This window comes from Cyprinus carpio, chromosome A17 (assembly GCF_018340385.1).
Source record: "Cyprinus carpio isolate SPL01 chromosome A17, ASM1834038v1, whole genome shotgun sequence".
In the NCBI taxonomy this organism is placed as follows: domain Eukaryota; kingdom Metazoa; phylum Chordata; class Actinopteri; order Cypriniformes; family Cyprinidae; genus Cyprinus; species Cyprinus carpio.
The window spans coordinates 3,000,427-3,019,335 of record NC_056588.1 but is presented as its reverse complement, the minus strand read 5'-3'; the positions used below and the strand labels follow the sequence as shown (position 1 = coordinate 3,019,335).

Genomic DNA, 18,909 nt, shown 5'->3' with positions numbered 1-18,909 from the left:
ACACAGCGAGATTGGACGAATCTAACTGGATTACGCTGCCCGTGTCGCGATTAAAATGAAAAAGAAGTGACATTCGACCCCGCGGCCGTCTTTAGGAAATGAGCATGGGTTCATGACATTCGCGCGGTCACGAGACGAGCTGACAACACTGCCTGACATGTGAGACATCAGGACGAATACAACAACAGTGCGCTTGTGCGGCTGTCTCCGCCACCTTCTGTTTATACTCGCTCTGTCGATGCACATTCTGCATTTGCTGGAGGCAATATGAAGAAGTTTAATATCAGGAAGGTGTTGGACGGCTTGACTGCGGCGTCCTCTTCCTCCTCCGCTGCTGCCGCGTCCCTTCAGTCGGGAAACCGGGAGAATGACTTGATTCAGGAGACCCTGCAGTCAGAGCATTTCCAGCTCTGCAAGGTGGGATTAGTTACTGTGATCTCATGGGGGTGGGGGGGTGATGAGTGGCGCCAACTCGCCTCAATATTCTAATGCGCGCGAGAAGAACAGCAGTTTGCCAACGGTCGACGGTTTTAAAAACGGTTAAATCAGCTCAGAGTCGGTTTTAACCATCACCGGCTGGAATATTTACCCAAAGATCGGTTCACGAGATTAACGTTAATTGCTCGCGTGAGGCCAGAGTTGAGGGTTGAGGAATCGGTGGCGGTTATTCATTTAACGCGCAAATTACTTTTTGGAACGAGCGGAACTGATATATATCAGGTAACGTTAGAATGACAAACTCCTTTCTGTAATATAGAAAGACGTGCCAGTCTCGTCTGTCAAGAAATACCTGTGCTTGATGTTTAGTCATGCAGTTTAATTCGGATTGTAGACCAAATCGTCTCTTTTACTAGTGTGAACGGATAGTTCATGCTCTGATTCGCTGACTAAACGGTTTAAAACTGAGATAAGTAAGTTTAAAAGTGACGACGGTTTTTTTAAATTATAGAATTTCCTAGTTAAGTGATCAAAATATCATTAAAGGGATATTCTGTCATAATTTATTCACTTATTTATTCATTTAGGTTGTTCCAAACCTGTATGAGTGTCTTTCTTCTTTTAGACACAAAATGATTAATTTTGATCATTCATTTTGTGTGGATTATCAATCTCGCTTGGTATTATCTGTAATACATTGTTAACGTTATATGTTTTTATTTCTTAATTATTATGATTTTTGTGGTTCAAACTGACTTTCACCAACAATCGCGCTATGAAGTAGTAAATAGTAACCATTCAAAAAATGTTTATAACAAAATGATGACTTAAAATTACAAAATAAACTAAGAGAACATCTGATAACTAAAACTATTTAACAAAATGTTTTTAAACATGGATTAATTAATCAAATTAAATGTCAACATATTTAGTATTTACATTTTCTCAGACCGAATCTACTGTATGCAGTAATTGCAACTTTTAAAAGTTTCAAATGTTATGTTTGAGCTTTTGGAATGGATCCTCAATATCTATGGTTTGGCGTTTTATTTTGCATTTTAGATATGCGTTTTCTGCATATGTAATTGTAGTCAATACACAAATGCTCTGGTAACCAGCGGTCTGTATTAGGTTGGGCTTCTGTAGTGTATATATGGTATATGTGGGATGTTAAATGCCGCCATGTTTGGGAACAGGACACCAAAAACCGGGACTGTCCCTGAAAACGACCACAATAACCTAGTGTTACTCAAATATTTACCCACAGAATGATTATAGTTACTCTCACTAAATAAAAAGTCCTTGTAATACCAGAGCACATGAATATGGTAATTATTCAGTATCATGGTAAACATTTAAGTATTACCATTTGATGTCATCACTTTACCGGGGTACCACCACAGTAATTCAGATGTTAATCGGCTGTCAACTTCAGCTTCCCAGCATCCTGTGGTCTGAACCTCATCTTTAATATCTGTTTTAATTCCTATGTAATTAAATCCTAATTGGAATTCCTGGCCCCCACCTAATTACTAAAGCCACTAATAAAAAGAGAGGCCTTGCTAGCTTTGAATGATTTGTGTTTTCCTGAATTGTCATTACTTGTTTGTGTTCCTCCACATGGTTGGATAAAGGCCTATTGTTTATTTTTGTGTTGTTGGTGTTATCTGCAAGGTCCATCAATGTCCCTCATATATATTGACTTAATCAAACTAGGCTGTATTATGAATGTGCACTGACCTAAAGATGTTTCTGCATATGCAGTGTTTAACCAACAACATGTTTTCTTTGCTCGGGTCTTTCACAGGTTCTTTTGCTATAAATGGTTGACATGGAATCATGTTTCCTGTGTATTTTTCACCAAAAAATTGTTGTTAATACTTGAGCCTCATGGAGTATTTCCATGGAACACCAACAGACATTTTTTGTAGAGCTTTGTGCATGCAGTAACATGTCTGTAAATCTCAAAAAAAAACTTGCTTTATATTCCTAGTCTTCTGAGGAAATCTGGTATCTTTGTATCAGTTTTATTTGACTATCATAGTTTTAGTTAAAATTTTGAAATTGATTTTAATTCTATATTTTTGATATATGTTTTAATTTTAATTTTTTTTTTAACTAGGTTTAACTTTTTTTTTCATTTTCATTATTATTATTGTTTAAATGTCTATATAGTTTTTATTTTAGTTTTTTATTTGTATTTCAGCTTAAACTAAATGAAAATGATAAATGTTGCCTTGGCATCTAGCTGAAATAAAATAAGTTTTTTTATTTTATTTTATTTCAGCTAATTGTTATTTTGCTATTTTTTTAATTATGGTTTTAGTATTAGTTAAGGATAATAACCCTGCTTCGTATGAGGGACAGATTGAAATATAGGTTATTTCATCAAAAAAAAAAAAAAAATTCTGAAAAAAATAATTTTCACATTTTCAAATTTGTCCAGTGTGTTTAGTTATGGACATTATTATCAGCAAATCATGACTTAGTCTATATTCCTGTCATTTCCACTTACAAATTGATCTTTTGGCTTCAGAAGACTTAAAATATAGTGCTTTTGATGGCCAACACAGGTTGTGTTCAAAATGTAAGCAAGGATTTTCATTTTTGGCTGAACTTTGCCTTTAAGAACACCAGGCAGTTTGTAGTTTAATGCAAATCATCTTCTGCTTCACAGACAGTGCGACATGGCTTTCCCTATCAACCCTCCTCCATGGCTTTTGACCCTGTGCAGAAAATCTTGGCTATTGGCACACAGAGTGGAGCCCTGAGACTGTATCCTTTATATGAAGAGCTGGCAACATACCCAGCCTAACTTACCGGGGGAAAAATAAGTGTCAAATGTGGTCTTGTTGTTTGTGTAGTTTTAAACAAGGGCAGTCCTCCCACCCTTCTGTGCTGGAAGTCTTGTTGCACAAAGTAATTAACTTGTTCAAAGCATGTTTGGTTCTTTTTTACTAACCTCCATGCAAACAAATGATTATATAAGTTGCAAAATACAAGTAAACATCCGCTGGCATATCAACTTCTAAGAGCCTTGCTGTTCCCCTAGGATGTATGAACATTTACCCTAGAGAAGCATCATAGTAGCTACTAACTCAAGTCACATAAAAAAAAAAAAAAAACACTGAGAGAAAGACACCCTCCAGGTTGTGGAAAAATCAGCGTTAGCAAATCAACATGCCTAGTATCACTGATAAACTTGATATATGTTACTCAGTTACAGATATTGGTGACAATATCTAAGGCAGGGTGGCTGATATAATGCTGATATCTAATATCTTTTAAAATGTAGGTATGTATTTTTAATATATATTAACTGTGGTAAAACTATGTGGCTCTTTGCTTGTAAAAAATGTCGGAAACAGTATTATTTAGTTTTAAAAATGTGCATTTATGCTCTGTATTTTTAAACATTCACAAATCTATTATACAAGCAAGTAGGCAAGTAAGTTATTGGCCAGTGGCAAAAATCTCATATATATTAGACTAGCCGCATATCTACAGTACCTACATTGCTTGACTAAAATGCAAAACATAAAAACAATGAGCATTTAAAAACTGATGCTTTAATGTACTATATGCTCAGTCATCAGTGAGAAGGTCAGTTGATTCCAGGCGGTAAAAATCAAAGGAGCCAGTTTCTCACAGAGTCATGTATACGAGCAGCCTCATTTCAGAGGCACATTTCCTAGAAGCAGGGTCTTTATTCCTAGAGGAGCTGCGCTCATTAGTGATATCTCCACTGTGGCATGAGCAGCTCCACTGCCATATGTTGCAGAGCTCGTCTCATCATTGGTGCTGCTGACTATCTGCCAGAAAGCCACCTCGCACGTGCTGGAAACATCGCTGGTCCTGCTGGGCACGTCTGTTAGAGCCACACAGACTCAGCCAATCTGAGCCATCTTATTTCTGAGTGTTTTCATATTCAGATATACACCACATCATTGTTTCTGTCAAAAGAAACATGGCTATAGAGTAGGGCTGGGTGTTTTATTGTATACTGTGCAATGGTAAATTTTTTAAATTTTAATATTATTTTGATTATGTTATTCAAAATCCAAAACAGACAATTACTTTGAACATCACAATAAAAAAAATAAAACAGATTTCAACAATCTGAGCTGTATGTAAAATGAAAAGCAAAAAGTAAAAAAAGGAGTTTATGACTTGCAAATCTTTTCTTTTTTTTATTTACAGTCTGTAAATAGTAAAGTAATTGTTGCATGCAAATAAACAAACAAATGACAGCAATCAAAAGCATGTCTTAATAATTGATATAATGACATTTATTTAATTTAAAAAATAATTTATTACAAATTTGACAAAATAATAATAATAATAATAATAATAAAAGCATTTTAGGGCCATATAAAATCTTTTATTCCCCAAACCCCCCCCCCCCCCCAATTCTGTTTCATTTTATTCAAAATGTCATTTTTTCTGGATTTTGATTTAATTGATAAATTCCAGCAATTAAAAAGTATCTAATTAATTTAATTAAATTTATACAGTTTAACAAACATTCATTAAAAGTTAAATAAAAAAGATTTTTTTTAGGACCATACAAAGTCTGTTTTCATGTTCTCAGTTTTCCGTATTAATTGTTATGGATTCCATTTAAATGGTTTTATGAAATGTTAACAATCAAAAACAAGTCTAATCAATTGATTTCAAAAGTTTTTGAAATATAAAAATGTATTAAAAAAAATTAACAGAGCCCTGTGAAATATTTTATTTTTCAGAAATTCTTTATCTGTTTTACCTTTTCTAGTTTATTATCAAAAATGTATTAGAAAGTCACATTGCATGTCTACTTCCCAAAAATATTTCATGTCATCTTCTATTTTGTGAAATACACCATGACACACTCCGTACCAGAAAAGATTGCATGGTTGAAGGCCAGACTTGGTTTTGTCAGATTTGAATCTTGATCGTAGGAGTGCACCTCTATTACGCTGCTGTAATGGTGTGCAGTACGTTGTCCAAGACTTTACTGTGTCAATGGCATTTTGTCCTTGTGGGAAGTCACAAGCCACCCACCAGGTCAATGTTTTCTGTGGTGGAGAGTTGAGTTGATTGGCTCGCTCCTCTTGCTCAGCTGTTGCCTGGATGTGTTAATGTGCAGAGAGAGCTGATGGGCTTACTGTCATTCAGTCGATTGGGCTATTTATCAAAAGACAGGATGTATCGATTTGCCTCATTGCCCCCAGCATTGGGAAACACCGCCACAGATCAGCTGACACAAACTCAATGAGGTGTTTACTAACAGTAATATCTAATTTTACATGATTGGTCCCTTGTGTCTCTATCTGTGTGTTTTCATATAGAAACCTTGCTGGACGTTGAGGAGTTTGGAGGAGTTTCAGCTGTCTTGGGTTGATATTAAATACTAGCAGTTTGTTAGAAATGCTTGGCGGCATGAAAACAGTTAGGCGCTCTTTAATATGCAGTCTCGTTGCCTCTTGGTAATGTTTTTCCAAATTACAGAGCTAAGGAGCAAACGTTTGTGAGGTTTTATGCATGAATAATTTACGAATAGATGATTGTTGAATGCTTTTTGTTCTGATTATGCACTTTGATCTGATGAAGTTTTATGCATGGTAAAGACTTGAAAGCTTAATCAAACACTGCCAATGAAAGTGTTTAAGAAACAAGTGTTTATTTATGATATGTTTAAAACAAGAAATCAGAATCTTCTGTGTTTAACCCGCAAAAACTTGAAAAACCTGAGCCTGGGTCGAGCATAACATTTTTACATTGTAAAGTCGAATGAGGAAAGCCTTCTTTGCATGTGTGTGTATAGAAACACCACAAACCACTGTGGTTTACCAAATGAGGAAGTTGCCTTCTGTTGTTTTAGAATGCAACTTTCTTTCATCCTTTCTTTTTTCACAACCGTCTCACTAAAGATGAGTACTGCATAATGCTGTAAGACTGCTGGCGTAGGTTATAATTATATGTAACTAATTTTTTGTATTAAGCTGTAGCATGATATACATTTAATTGATTAATCCTGTTTTTAGCATAATCATCTAATGTGCTAAAGAGTACATTGGATATACTATTTCTGCTTTTCTTAATATGAAGAGAACTATAAAAATTGTATATACACAAAATATTTAACTTTGCCTTGTAACTCGTCCCACGTGTTTGTGCTGCAGACATGCTGTAAATGAGATCTCAAATCAGGTGACTTGTAGAAAGGAATCTTATCAGATTTGCAGAGGATATAAACATCCATCATTCATGTTTGTTTGTTTATTAAATATTTTTTCTCATTTTATAATACTTCCATCTTCTATCAAGAATGTTGTTCTCTCAGCTCTGTTTAACACAATTTACAATGTTTACATCTTACATCAGTTAAAAAATAATAAAAAATACATATATATATATATATATATATATATATATATATATATATATATATATATATAATAAAAAAGTGGGTCCTGAGCCATATCTAGAGACCAGAATATCACAAGTAAACATGCAGCAATGCACTAAAAACAACTCAGAACACATTACAAACACAGAACATATAACTCAAGTTTAACCACTCAACAGTCACCTCCCTTTTTTAGCATAGACGTGAAAATGCAGTGAATACAGACCTAAAATTGGTCTCTTTTTAAAGAAGAGAATCAGCAGATTATTGCTGAAGTGTAAGCATGTCAAGAAGTTTACTGTAAAGAAAATGTACTGTACTTAAATCTTTTAATTTTATATAAAATAATTATTTTACAAAATATTTTGGAATCTAAAATTGCTGTAAAATCAAAATAGAGGTCAACCGCTAGGTTGGACCACACTTGACGATAACCGATTAATCAACCGATAGTTTTAAAATAGATAAAACAGTGTTGAACTTTATGGCAAAAAATATATTTATATATTTTTTTTTTACTGAATCACACATTTAAAATTGAATAAATATAATCATATTAAATATAAATTATACATTGTTTTAATTTAGTTCATAGTTCACAAACTAATGTTAACAGATGCAACTTTAAATTTTAAAATTGTATTAGCTAAATGTTGAAAATAAAACAAAACATACAAACCTAAATAAATCCAACTAAAAAAAACTACACAAAGTGTTACCATTTAGTATAAATCCATACAGTCATGCTTATATAAGGCCATCTTTAAATATCTACACAAAGGCCATAGCATTGAAATTATGTACATTGTATGTATACTGTCACACTTTATTTTAGAACAAGTGATTATCTAATCAAAATAACAAAATATGACGGTCACTCACCGAGAAAAAAAAAAAAAAAAAAAAAAAAGCACCGTGTCACATCTACAAGGCAGCACATACCGGACGCATTAAATTCATGTGGCGGTCCAAAACAGTTAATCACCAAACAGGCAAAAGTTCACTTCAAGAATGAACAATGTGGTGTCGATGAATTTGAAGTTTGGTGTTTGACAAATCAGAGCAAAACGGAAAGAAGGAAGCGTCATCTATATTATAGCTCTCTATAAGAAGCACATAGACTTTATTAAAGCCACAGAAAGACAAACGTTTCGCTAAAAAAATGCACGATACTTCCAGCATAGGGTCAAGTCTTTATGCACATTAACAGCGGTTTGGGACAAATATAATGTAATTTAATGTAAAACTGTGTGCATGGCGCTCTGTGGCATGAATTTTTTTTCCAGCCATTAACTATCATGCCAATTAATCAATCAGTTGACCTAAGTTTTTTTCCAAATTTGAAGTTGATATCACAAAAATTTAGATTCCTTTGAGATTTAATTTTTTACACATTTTCGTGTCACAAATATATACATTTCTGTCACAATATTATTTTTATCCCAAAAAAACAAAACAAATATTGAATCTTGAGCCTCAGACCTTTAAAAAAATGTGTTTTGTTAAGATCAGAAAAGGTTTTGATTATAAAATATTTTAGTAAATTTTGTATTACGACACTTGACACCTCCCACTAGAGGGGGAGCCTGTTAAAAGGATACCATTTTCAGGTTAATGCAATGTCAGATTACAAAACCATTTTCACAGGATGGCTTTTGATTGTTTAAGCTTTTAAATGATATCTAAATGAGGATGATTACTAAAATATGTGATTGGGCAAAAAGGCAATAAAAAAAGAGTGTCAAGCATCCTGCTACCAAGGACGCTGACAGTTAACAAGTTAATATATAACCGCTCTGAATTGTGGATTGAGAAACGTATCTGAATGAGGAAGTGCCTCCCGGATCTCACCAAGAGGAGTAAATGTGTGCTGAAAACTGATATCATCTTCAGTTCTCTCCATGCTTATTTATGTAGGTAGTGGCGCTTTACGATTCATGCTCAAATAATTTTTTTATTAGGCTTAAGCGCGGTATAAATTGAATTGATTAGTGCTATTTTTAGTATCATCAATGGTGTTTCAGTGTTGATTGCCTCATGATCTAAGACCATGTCCTTTATGCTGCTCTTGTTGCCTCTGTTGGCAGCATCCAACTCCCAGTGCTTTAAATAACGGCCATTTGAGACTCCTCCAGAGTTTAAGGCACCCAGGGCCTGTTTGATTACTGTTCTTAATCTTGTTTGGACAGATCCTATCTCAACTTTATCACTCTGAAACCTACTAATGGCTCGAGTTCAGCTGGGATGAGAAAGGGAAGAGTACAAGGCGTGGAGTCTAATAGTTTAATAGTTTTATGCTTTTTGCATTGCACACAGAGCTTGTCATAAATGTGGTATGTGCATGTCTGTTTGCAGTAGCACGTTGAAGAAGCTTGCCAGATTCTGCTGTAGATTGGAAGATATTAGATATTAATATTTTTATTATCTATCTAGCAGTGTCCTAGCAACCATTCAAAGCACCTTAACAGCTACCTAACAATGCCATTATGTTACTGTCTGTCTTTGTCTATGGTATGTCGCTTAGCAATGCCCTAGCAACTGCCTATCAACACCCTAGCAACGAGAACATCTAAACAGTCTTGTGATGCCTAGCAACCACTTAAAACAGGCCTGTCATGATCACATGATGATGCTGATGATTAATTGTCATACAAATAATTTATGTAATGATTTAGTTCTGTTCAGTTTGTCACTTAAAGTGCAAGTCTTATACAGAGTTTGTTTGTTTGTTTGTTTGTTCCACCTGGAATTGTTAATAAATAAAATAAATTAAAAATGATAATAAAATTGGCCCATATGATTTATTTTAGTGCTGTTAAAATTGATAATGTTTCTGTAATTAATTATTTTTATGTTATATTTATATATATATATAAATGGGAAAAGTGGAGATATGGTTAGAAAGCATGAGTCACTGGTCAGAATCCCAGTGTGTCAGTCAAATCTGAATTAAGAGAGCGGATGTCTCCTTATGCTTTCTCTCGTCGTACTTTGATGTCATACACCGATCGATCTTCAAGTCCAGTAGAACACACCTCTTTACTCTCGCGTGTCACGTGACCTAGTGTTATCGCAGCCTCTGCGATTGAAAAATCATGTTTTTCATATCGCGATATTATCGCAAATGCAATTAATTGTTCAGCCCTACTAATAAATGTTGTTGTTGTTGTTGTTTTTTTTCTGCCGGCTATTCCTTTTTCCCTCTTTATTTACTACTTGCATTTGATGGCATTTCTTTAAATGCTTAAATTTCTCTTATTTAAATTGCAAAATATGATTGAAATGTGTGGTTTTCTCACATAATTGGGATAAGATCAAATAACCATGATCTGACGATAAATCAATAATCGCGACAGGACTAACTCTGAACCCCTTGACAGCCGCTTAGCAACTGCTCGGAAACACCTTAGCAACCACATATCAGGACCCTATCATCACGTAGCAATGCCATTATCTATTGTCTGTCTTCCTCACTCTAAGGCAAACTTTTAACAATTTTCCAGCAAGACATTGAGCCAAGAATCTTGTCTAGATGAGCTTCCTTTCCTAGTTAATAGATTGTGTTTTTTATTATATATATTTAAGTCTCATTTAATGAACTAATCAAGCAGCTCTTGGCCAGAGAGACAGAATTTTAATTATGCTCCGATGGCAGTTTTATTAAAGATGTACAACCTCGTGCTTTGCTGAACCAGCATGTGTGTAAAGCTTTGATTGTTTCTGGAGCTCTGGATAGTTTTCTGACTAGTCCTCACCTTCCACGTCATCTCACCTTCATTCACATCTCCTCTTCTGTGCTTTTCTCCTCCTTGCTCTCTCTTTTGAGAGCTGCTTTACTGCCGTGTTGGCAGTGTTTAGTTCCCAGGAACAAATGTCAGCGGTTGCAGGGAACGTTGACAAGTCTGTCTGCTTTAGCTGCTTTGTAATCTTTTGCTCTTGAGGCCTGTATTATTAGGGCATATAGTATGACAGCACCCTTATCAGATTGCATGGCTGTTTGCTCTCAGCGGAAGCCCCTGTTGTTTGAAGTGTGTCACCCATTGTGGTCGGCAATGTGATGCTTTAGAAAGTAAAACTTCTGTGTGGATTTCCCATTTGAAACGTTACAGAGCTTTGTTCGTTTGCGCCTATTAGCGTGTATAATAGTGTTGCATCCAGATCATATTTTGACCCAAAATCAAAAGAATGAAATGAGTTGGAGTGATTATTGTTGCACTGCTTTAGATTATTTTGATAATCAGCATAGACGCTTGCACTACAGTAGGTTTTTAAATTTTATTAATGTGCATTATTGTAATGAGAAATTGGCATGAAAGTAGTCACAATGCAAAAAAAAAAAAAAAAAAAAAAAAAAAGATCCAGACAATAAGAAAGAAGTTAAAGAAAATGTACACAAGGAGCACATTTGTGTTTTCTAGGCCAGTTTATACAGATGGAACCTCACAGATCAGCAAACTTCTGCTCTACAGGACAGTGATTTTTGTTTTGGCCCCAAACTGACTCATTGTGAAGTGTCCCTAGTTTGAAGCCCAGCTGGAATGTTTAATTTTAGTGAATCTAGATCCTCACATATGCTTATGCACACATAATCATCTTTTCCAGCATTCATCTCAAGCCTATGTTTAGTGGATGGTCTGTTTAAAGTTATTCTCACAGACTATGGTGTATTCTGGCAAAGAATTGCCAACTTAAACAGGAAGTGGCCATTTGACTGGCATTTTATGCAATCAATCAGTTAACTTTTCCCCCATAACGTATATTTGAAGAGTTCAGATGCAAAAGGCTCTAAGTGCTGTCTGAATCTTTCCTCTAAACTTAGCATTTTTATCAGGCTCCTATGTTTAGGTTCAGTCATTTTACTTCAATGGCAATGTATAGGTCCTTTTCTATGCCATTAAAGTGAAATAAATTAACAAATATAGGAGCTTGATAAAAATGCTCATTTTAGATGAAAATTTCGGACAGTACTTTACAGAGGCTTTTGCATCTGAACTCTTTATTTATAGGTGAATTTAAATATAACAATAATTCACCAGTGTGCAACCAAGTGTTAGCCATTTGTTTAAAGAAAAGGGAAAATACATTCTGTTCTGTTTTTGTTTATAATGAAGTGTTTATGCATTTTTTTAAGTAATTTATTTTTAAGAAAAATATTTTTGTTCATTGTTATGTTTTGTTCATAGTAATTTTTAATAATGATGATGTTAGTGTCTGCAGCTTATATATATGTCAAACACGAGACGCCCCATTTTCGTGCCCACGTCAAATAAAATTCACAAAAGTGATTTTATATTCATAAAATGTGAATTAAATGCAAATAAAGAGTATAATGTTTCAAATAACTTTTGTGAAAATAAAATGTATTCAGTGTAACATTTATCTAAAAATTAAACAACATACTTATTCTGATTTATTAAATATATAAAAGGATTAGAGGTCATACTAAATGTTATTATATATTAATATAATTTAATATATTTTAAAAACTTCCTGCTGAAAAAAATGGAAGCTCAGAAAAAAAAAAAAGAAATTAAACAGGGCAAATTCAAATATATGTCTTTTTTTTGTCTTTGACTCATATCACCCGAGAACACGACACCCTGAACAGCATACTGAGTTACCCAAATGTAATTACTAATGTATTTTCGGTTTTCAGGGAAATGAAAACTTTAATATATATTGACAGCATTTGTCTTTGGTTCTATCGCTTCTGTGTCTCTCCTGAAAGAGTGTTATATGCTGGTTTGTGGTGATCATTATATCCAGTAATAGAATCGAACAGCGATCTGTTTGTTCGGTTGGACTCCGGCTCCCATGGAATGTGGAGAGCTGCTGTCTGACCATGGGCTCTGATCCAGCGCCACCGAGAGCTTAAGCCGAGGAGAAACTGGCTGGTCCAGGGCTTGATGCTTACAGTTATGAATAAATTATGAGTCAGTGGTCCAGTGCAACTTATTTATAACAGCCCTCTGTTATTTATTCAGTCCATTTGCCAAATAAGGTGAAGGCAAACCTGCTGTGTAAACATTCCTGTTCAGTTTCCAATCAGCACATTCCAAGAAATGAATGTAGGAGAGAGCCAAATGCTATCCCTAATAATGATTTAACAAAATGGACATTTTACCTGAAAACTGAAACTGAAAATAAAGTTTTGGTAGTTAAATTTGGGTGGTTGAACTCAGTATGCCAGTCAAGGTAAATTCCTCTGCAATAAGGCCCATCTTGATGTTTCACCTAAACAAATTTTGCATATTGCTATTTTAGCATTATTTTTGGTCCACATTGCTGACATTTTTACTTGTTGTAGCTTATCCATGTTGTTTGCATGAAATAGATGCTGAGACAGTCAAAACACATCATCAGAGAAGTAATGTCTAATCTAATTAAATGGCACTGTCTGAAGTGATTTCGGCCCTCCAAAACTATTTCAGTCTATTTCATTGTAATATTTTATTGTATTTTTTTTTTTTTTTTCATTTTACGTCAAAATAACATAATATAGTAGAACACAGTTTTTTCTACAAACCAAAACCTTATCGTTTTTCCATAGTACTTATTACCTGCCATAATAAAAATGCTGGTGCATGCCTGTGCAAAGATTGCAGCTGAAATGTTAATGTTATCCTGACAGCTTTTGATGTCCATAATATCTTGTATATCCATTTTTCTAATATTGTCTCAATGATAAATAGGGCTGGGGCCACAGGGAAGTAAAAAAGCTCAACTTTTTATGTTGTCTGGTGCCTTGTTACTCACTGAATTTGCAAAATATAAGGTTATAAATGTTAGCAAATTTATAGGTTAGGGATTTGAACCTTATATAATAGTGGCTAACTAATTGTAAGTTTCTAGACCAGTGAATCTCTAGTGTATTTCATAAAGAAGCCGTGTTACAGTGAAATATAAACAAGACTAAATGCATAAAAAAGGCATTAATTTCATCAAGTTTTTAGTTTATTGCCCTATTACACTTTCTGGTGCTGTAAGCAAGGTGAGTTCATGTTCAGTGTAATGGCTCTTTTCATGTGCGCAGTGTTGTTTACCATAATTGATCTGTTTCACAGAGACACATGGTACATTTCAATGGTAGGATGCGTGTGACCGAAGAACACAGATTTAACGTATTAGACGCCGTCAAGATTCACATACTGTAAGCTGGTGCTGTGTGCTTGTAGGGCTCTCAGGTCTTATAAATATGTTAAGACACTCAAGAGGAAATTAGTACACTGCTGCAGGAAACCACTGATTCAGTACGGATGAGAAAACCATTTCCTGTTTATAGTGTCAACTGTTTTAGCATTCATTCCCTGGCATGAGATGTGTTAGATGTCCTGAGGCAACAACATACAGTGTCCATATGTTGTTTTTTAGTGATTTTATTTGGCACATAGGAAGCTTTCTAATCTGAGGATATTACGAGAGTGAGATAGCCTTTGCCCACAGGGCTCTTCGTACTCACCCGTATTGTATGTTACATTATACAGACATTGACCGTACACTCAGGTTCAGGTACAGGTTCTTTATTAACATCTATGGTTCAGTGAAGAACCTCTCCATTGCACAAAAGGTTCTTTATGTTCTTCACACTAATCAAAAATGGTTCTTTTAAGAATTGTTCACTGTAAGGTTCTTTGGAGAACCCATAATGGTTCTTTAATAGCATCACTGTGAAAACTCATTTTTGTAACCTTTATAAGAGTGTAAGCTGTGTAAAGTATCTGTGGGTTTTCTTTGGCTGTGTTTGAATGATATTACGATCTAACAGAGAATCTAAAGAGCTCTCGTTAGCATAAACATCCAACAACACAACAGTTTCTTCACCCATTATAAAAGGTTGGAATCTGCCACCTGAAATGGAACAGTACTTGCATTTGTGCCTAAATTAACATAAAAAAGCATGCAGTGCAACACAGTGCTGCTGGTGAATATGAATTGAGACAGTCGTTGTTGTCCTGTTGGAGAAGGGCTCTGTGGGAGCATTTTTACAGTGCATTACTCCAGAGGACTGAAGCAACATTCACAGAGAAGACTTAAGACTCTAATAAGGGACTTTGTGTAATCCATTTAGTTAAGTGAATGGACAAGACCCTCAGTAATATGACGCACAGACCTCTGGGAACACAGTTTGCCTCTATTGCCGAACCCTGGTGACTTACATTGTCTGTGGGTTGTTCTGAAGTAACATGAACATATTGAGAGGTCTTTTTTTATGGTAAAATGTACATGAAGGTGCTTATCTTTTAATGCTGTTCATTTAAATAGTCCTACAGTAGAGCATAATCTGTAGTCTCTCTATTACAATGCATCCTGTATTTTTTCTTTCTTTCTTGAAAAAGGAGAATCTTGGTCAAACAGTGTGCTATTTTCTGTACAATGAAAACTGATGAGTTTTAGTGCAAATCTCCAAGATGTTTTCTCTCGAATTGACATGTGATAATCAGATGAGGGCACAATTAATTATATGAGCGTGAGTGAAATATCCCTTTAGTTATGCAATGCATTTATATACAGTAGTCATATTTTGTGTTTAGCCCATTTGAAAGGGACTCTAAGGTGTTCAGAGATGTATGTACCTTAACTGAGTCTACAGATTCGGTCGAGCAGGAGTGGAGTGTTTCTGCCAGCATGAGAGCGGATCGGCTGTCATCCAGCTGGAGTTTCTTGTCAATGAAGTGAGTTCTTCCCTGACCATCTGTTTAGTGATTTCCTCTTCCTAGATTTCTCCACGTCTTATCCCTCTTCCAGTCCTGACATTGCCTGTACCTTTTGGTTGAATATTTAGTCTTTTAATCTGTTCAAAATGTAATGAATTACAAATGTAGAGCTCTCTTATTTCAGTAATTTTTGTGTGTTTGGTACATAGGGGGCGCTGGTTAGCGCTTTGGCAGATGACAGTATTCATTTGTGGAATCTGAGGCAAAAACTTCCAGCCATCCTTCATTCTCTTAAATTTAATCGGGAGAGGTAAGCATCCTGTGTACAAATAAACCATGCACAACTGTTGTGATATGGCATCTGCACTGAGAATGGGTCACTTTTATATGCATTTGGGAACACAACATGCACCAAACGTCTTCCCTTACTTGATGAGAAGCACTTTAAGGGCTCCCTGCAGTTTTGTGGCAGGGAGGTTTGCACAGGCTAACACCACTTACATTTTCATCAGAAAATACAAAATTTGACCTTTAACTGGGCCTTCAAAGTTTTTGTCTTTTTTTTTAAGTAGCAATGTACTTTTGAGTTTCTATGTTTTCTGTTAACCAACAGACCATGAAGGCTTGAAATAAATGTTTGTTCAGAGACGAGAGGGCAGGACAATGTTCTCAAGTGTCCTCAAATGCATATAGTCTTGATTGGTGTCCAATTCAGAAGACACACAATGGCAGTAATGCACAGTCGTCCACATCAATACCAGTTGATTTATCAACCGTGACTCATTCATTTTGCCAGATTTCGCTCTGCTGTTTTTGCCATTTCATCCTTAATAATGTCACGAGGCACAAATCAGTCAAATGCTCGCCATCGTATGAGATAATCACAGGGAATATTTCACTTTGATTAAGGTCAGCTCTCTCCTTGTCTTTGGCAGGATCACGTTTTGCCATTTGCCGTTTCAGAGTAAATGGCTGTACGTTGGCACGGAAAGAGGGAACATTCACATTGTCAATGTGGAGTCCTTCACCCTCTCAGGCTATGTGATCATGTGGAACAAAGCCATTGAACTGTGAGTGTCTAGAAACAGTGATCTCCAGTGATTCTCATGTGTTTTCTTCTACTCTTGGCTTTGAGAGATTTTAATTAAAGGTCTTATGTACAAATATTTACTCAAGGTCATCATGCATGAACTCTGCATACCACCTTGAAATATTTTCTGCGCAAACTCTCACCTCTCTTCAACAGTTCCTCAAAGACTCACCCTGGACCTGTAGTTCATATCAGCGATAACCCTATGGACGAAGGGAAAGTATGAAATCTTAACACTTTGGGATTAAATATATTCCCACAAACACTTACTGATTGCTCGGCTTTCGGTTTGCATAATTTCAGAAAAGTTGTCTCTCTTTTTTGCAGCTTTTAATTGGTTTTGAGTGTGGCATAGTTGTGCTGTGGGACTTGAAATCGAAGAAAGCTGACTATCGGTACAGCTATGATGAGGTGAGGCTTTGTTATTGTAGGATATGGACCAGTCATCCTAGCTGGATGTCACATTTTTGAGGTCTAGGTCTTTTTTTTTTAAATTTCGGACAGGCTTGAAGCATTGTTTAAAAAAAATAAAAACACTTTTTCTCTAAAACACACAAAAATAAAAAAAAAAAAACTCCACAATAGATATGATATACACCAAAAACACACATAAGACATAATAGATAAAAAACAAAAAAACCACAACAATAATTTCTTGTTATTTTCTTTAATACAATAAACTTTACTTTAAAATTCATTAACAGCTGTACATTTCCAGTTAACCTTCCATTCACGTGTTTAATTTTAAAATATATATGTTACAGTATAACATTTTTGGTGGTAACTTGCTGTTCACATCATAAGACAGTAAATTACACATTAAAAGTTGCACATCACAATTAAAAAATAGGGAAAAATGTTCACTTGATAGTAAATTTCACAATTAATTACTAAGAAAGTCAAGTAAAACATTTTTGAAGTATTTTCTTGGTTTATATGTTTGAAAATGAAAGAATTAAGATGAATATTAACATTGTTATTTTACAGTTGTAATGTAAAATAAATGTTTTTTTCTTAAATATTAGTTTTGTTTTAATATTTTGTTTTAAGTCGTTTTTATATTTTTATTTAGTAAAAAATAAAAATACTACTACTACTACTACTACTACTACTACTAAAAATAATAATTGATATTCTTATTATTTTAAAGCCATATTGATAATCACAACATTTTTAAATAGCATTTTCTTGTAAAACATAGACCAATAACCTTTGTTTTATTTACAACATCAAAAAAGTATCTATAGAGTACTCATTTAAACAACTCTAGTCTAAAGGAAGTAACCTTTTTTCAGAAGCCTTTGTGTTATCTATGAGGAACGGAACTAAGTTGTTTGTTTTTGTTGACTCATATTTACTGTCACAACACATGAACCATAGTTTGCCTGACCTGGTTTCAATGTGGTTGATAACTCATCCTTTGTTTGGCATGTAGGCGATCCACTCTGTGGCTTGGCATCACGAGGGCAAACAGTTTGTGTGCAGTCACTCGGATGGCACGCTTACCACATGGAATATACGCGCTCCTGCCAAGCCTGCCCAGATCATTACGCCACATGGTAAGCTTCTGCCCAAACAAACTCCCTTCCAAGTTCCTCAGGTTGAGCGCTTCAGGGAGCACAGAATAAATATCGAAAGACCGTAGAGGGGGAAGTGTGTCATTTGAGTTCCGTTAGCAGCACCAGTGAAATAAAAATGATGGTTTCCAAACAGGTTTCTGAAAAAGATCAATGTTTTTAACAAGTCATTATAATTTCAGACAGTCAGCCTATAAATGATTTTAAAAGTCATGTGTATTTCCATAAAATAATATATATTTTTTAAAATCATAATTTGTGTTTCATTACCATGGCATTCAATTACACAAAAATGGTTAATGCTAACTAACTGTGTGAGTGTTTCTAACACAACGGCTGAAAGGAGTGATCTCTTCTCTGACCAATGTTATTAATCTCTTAATCTATACTTTTTTCCTTATTTGTAAAGTCATACAATTGCTATCATGGATTTTTGCTATTAGTGCAAATGGGAGAGCAAAAATTATATTTTGCGTTGTTGTTCACCACTATAGAAGTTTACCCAACTATGACAACTTCTGTTTCTGAAAACCCTGGAAATGTGAAAAGCGTCCATAGTTTTCACTGCACATTAAATAGGGAAGAAAATTAATAATGCAGTTTTTTTCCCACTAAAAACATCATATACTTACGGCTGAAGCAAAGCAAACCTTTTATAAATGCATCATGATTCTTAATTAAAAATGCAGACACTGTCCACAGAAATTTATCAGTATTTATAAGTGAGTAATAGGTGCATCGAAAATGGTTTTGGAATCA

The 18,909-nt window shown here is 34.9% G+C and overlaps 1 protein-coding gene across 5 annotated transcripts in view; it reads left to right on the top strand.

Moving 5' to 3' along the window:
• Positions 1 to 18,909, top strand: part of stxbp5b (syntaxin binding protein 5b (tomosyn)) — a 35,754-nt gene continuing 16,845 nt past the window's right edge. For 4 of the 5 annotated variants that reach the window (XM_042773536.1, XM_042773535.1, XM_042773534.1 and 1 more), the window contains exons 1-8: positions 1 to 417; positions 3,116 to 3,213; positions 15,420 to 15,501; positions 15,693 to 15,793; positions 16,419 to 16,553; positions 16,730 to 16,793; positions 16,901 to 16,984; positions 18,009 to 18,132. In XM_042773536.1, coding sequence (XP_042629470.1) covers positions 268 to 417; positions 3,116 to 3,213; positions 15,420 to 15,501; positions 15,693 to 15,793; positions 16,419 to 16,553; positions 16,730 to 16,793; positions 16,901 to 16,984; positions 18,009 to 18,132 — 838 coding nt within the window. In that variant the 5' untranslated portion in view covers positions 1 to 267. Of the gene's footprint in view, positions 418 to 507; positions 721 to 3,115; positions 3,214 to 15,419; positions 15,502 to 15,692; positions 15,794 to 16,418; positions 16,554 to 16,729; positions 16,794 to 16,900; positions 16,985 to 18,008; positions 18,133 to 18,909 lie in introns of those variants that run through there. The other variant, XM_042773537.1, reaches the window with a different exon arrangement.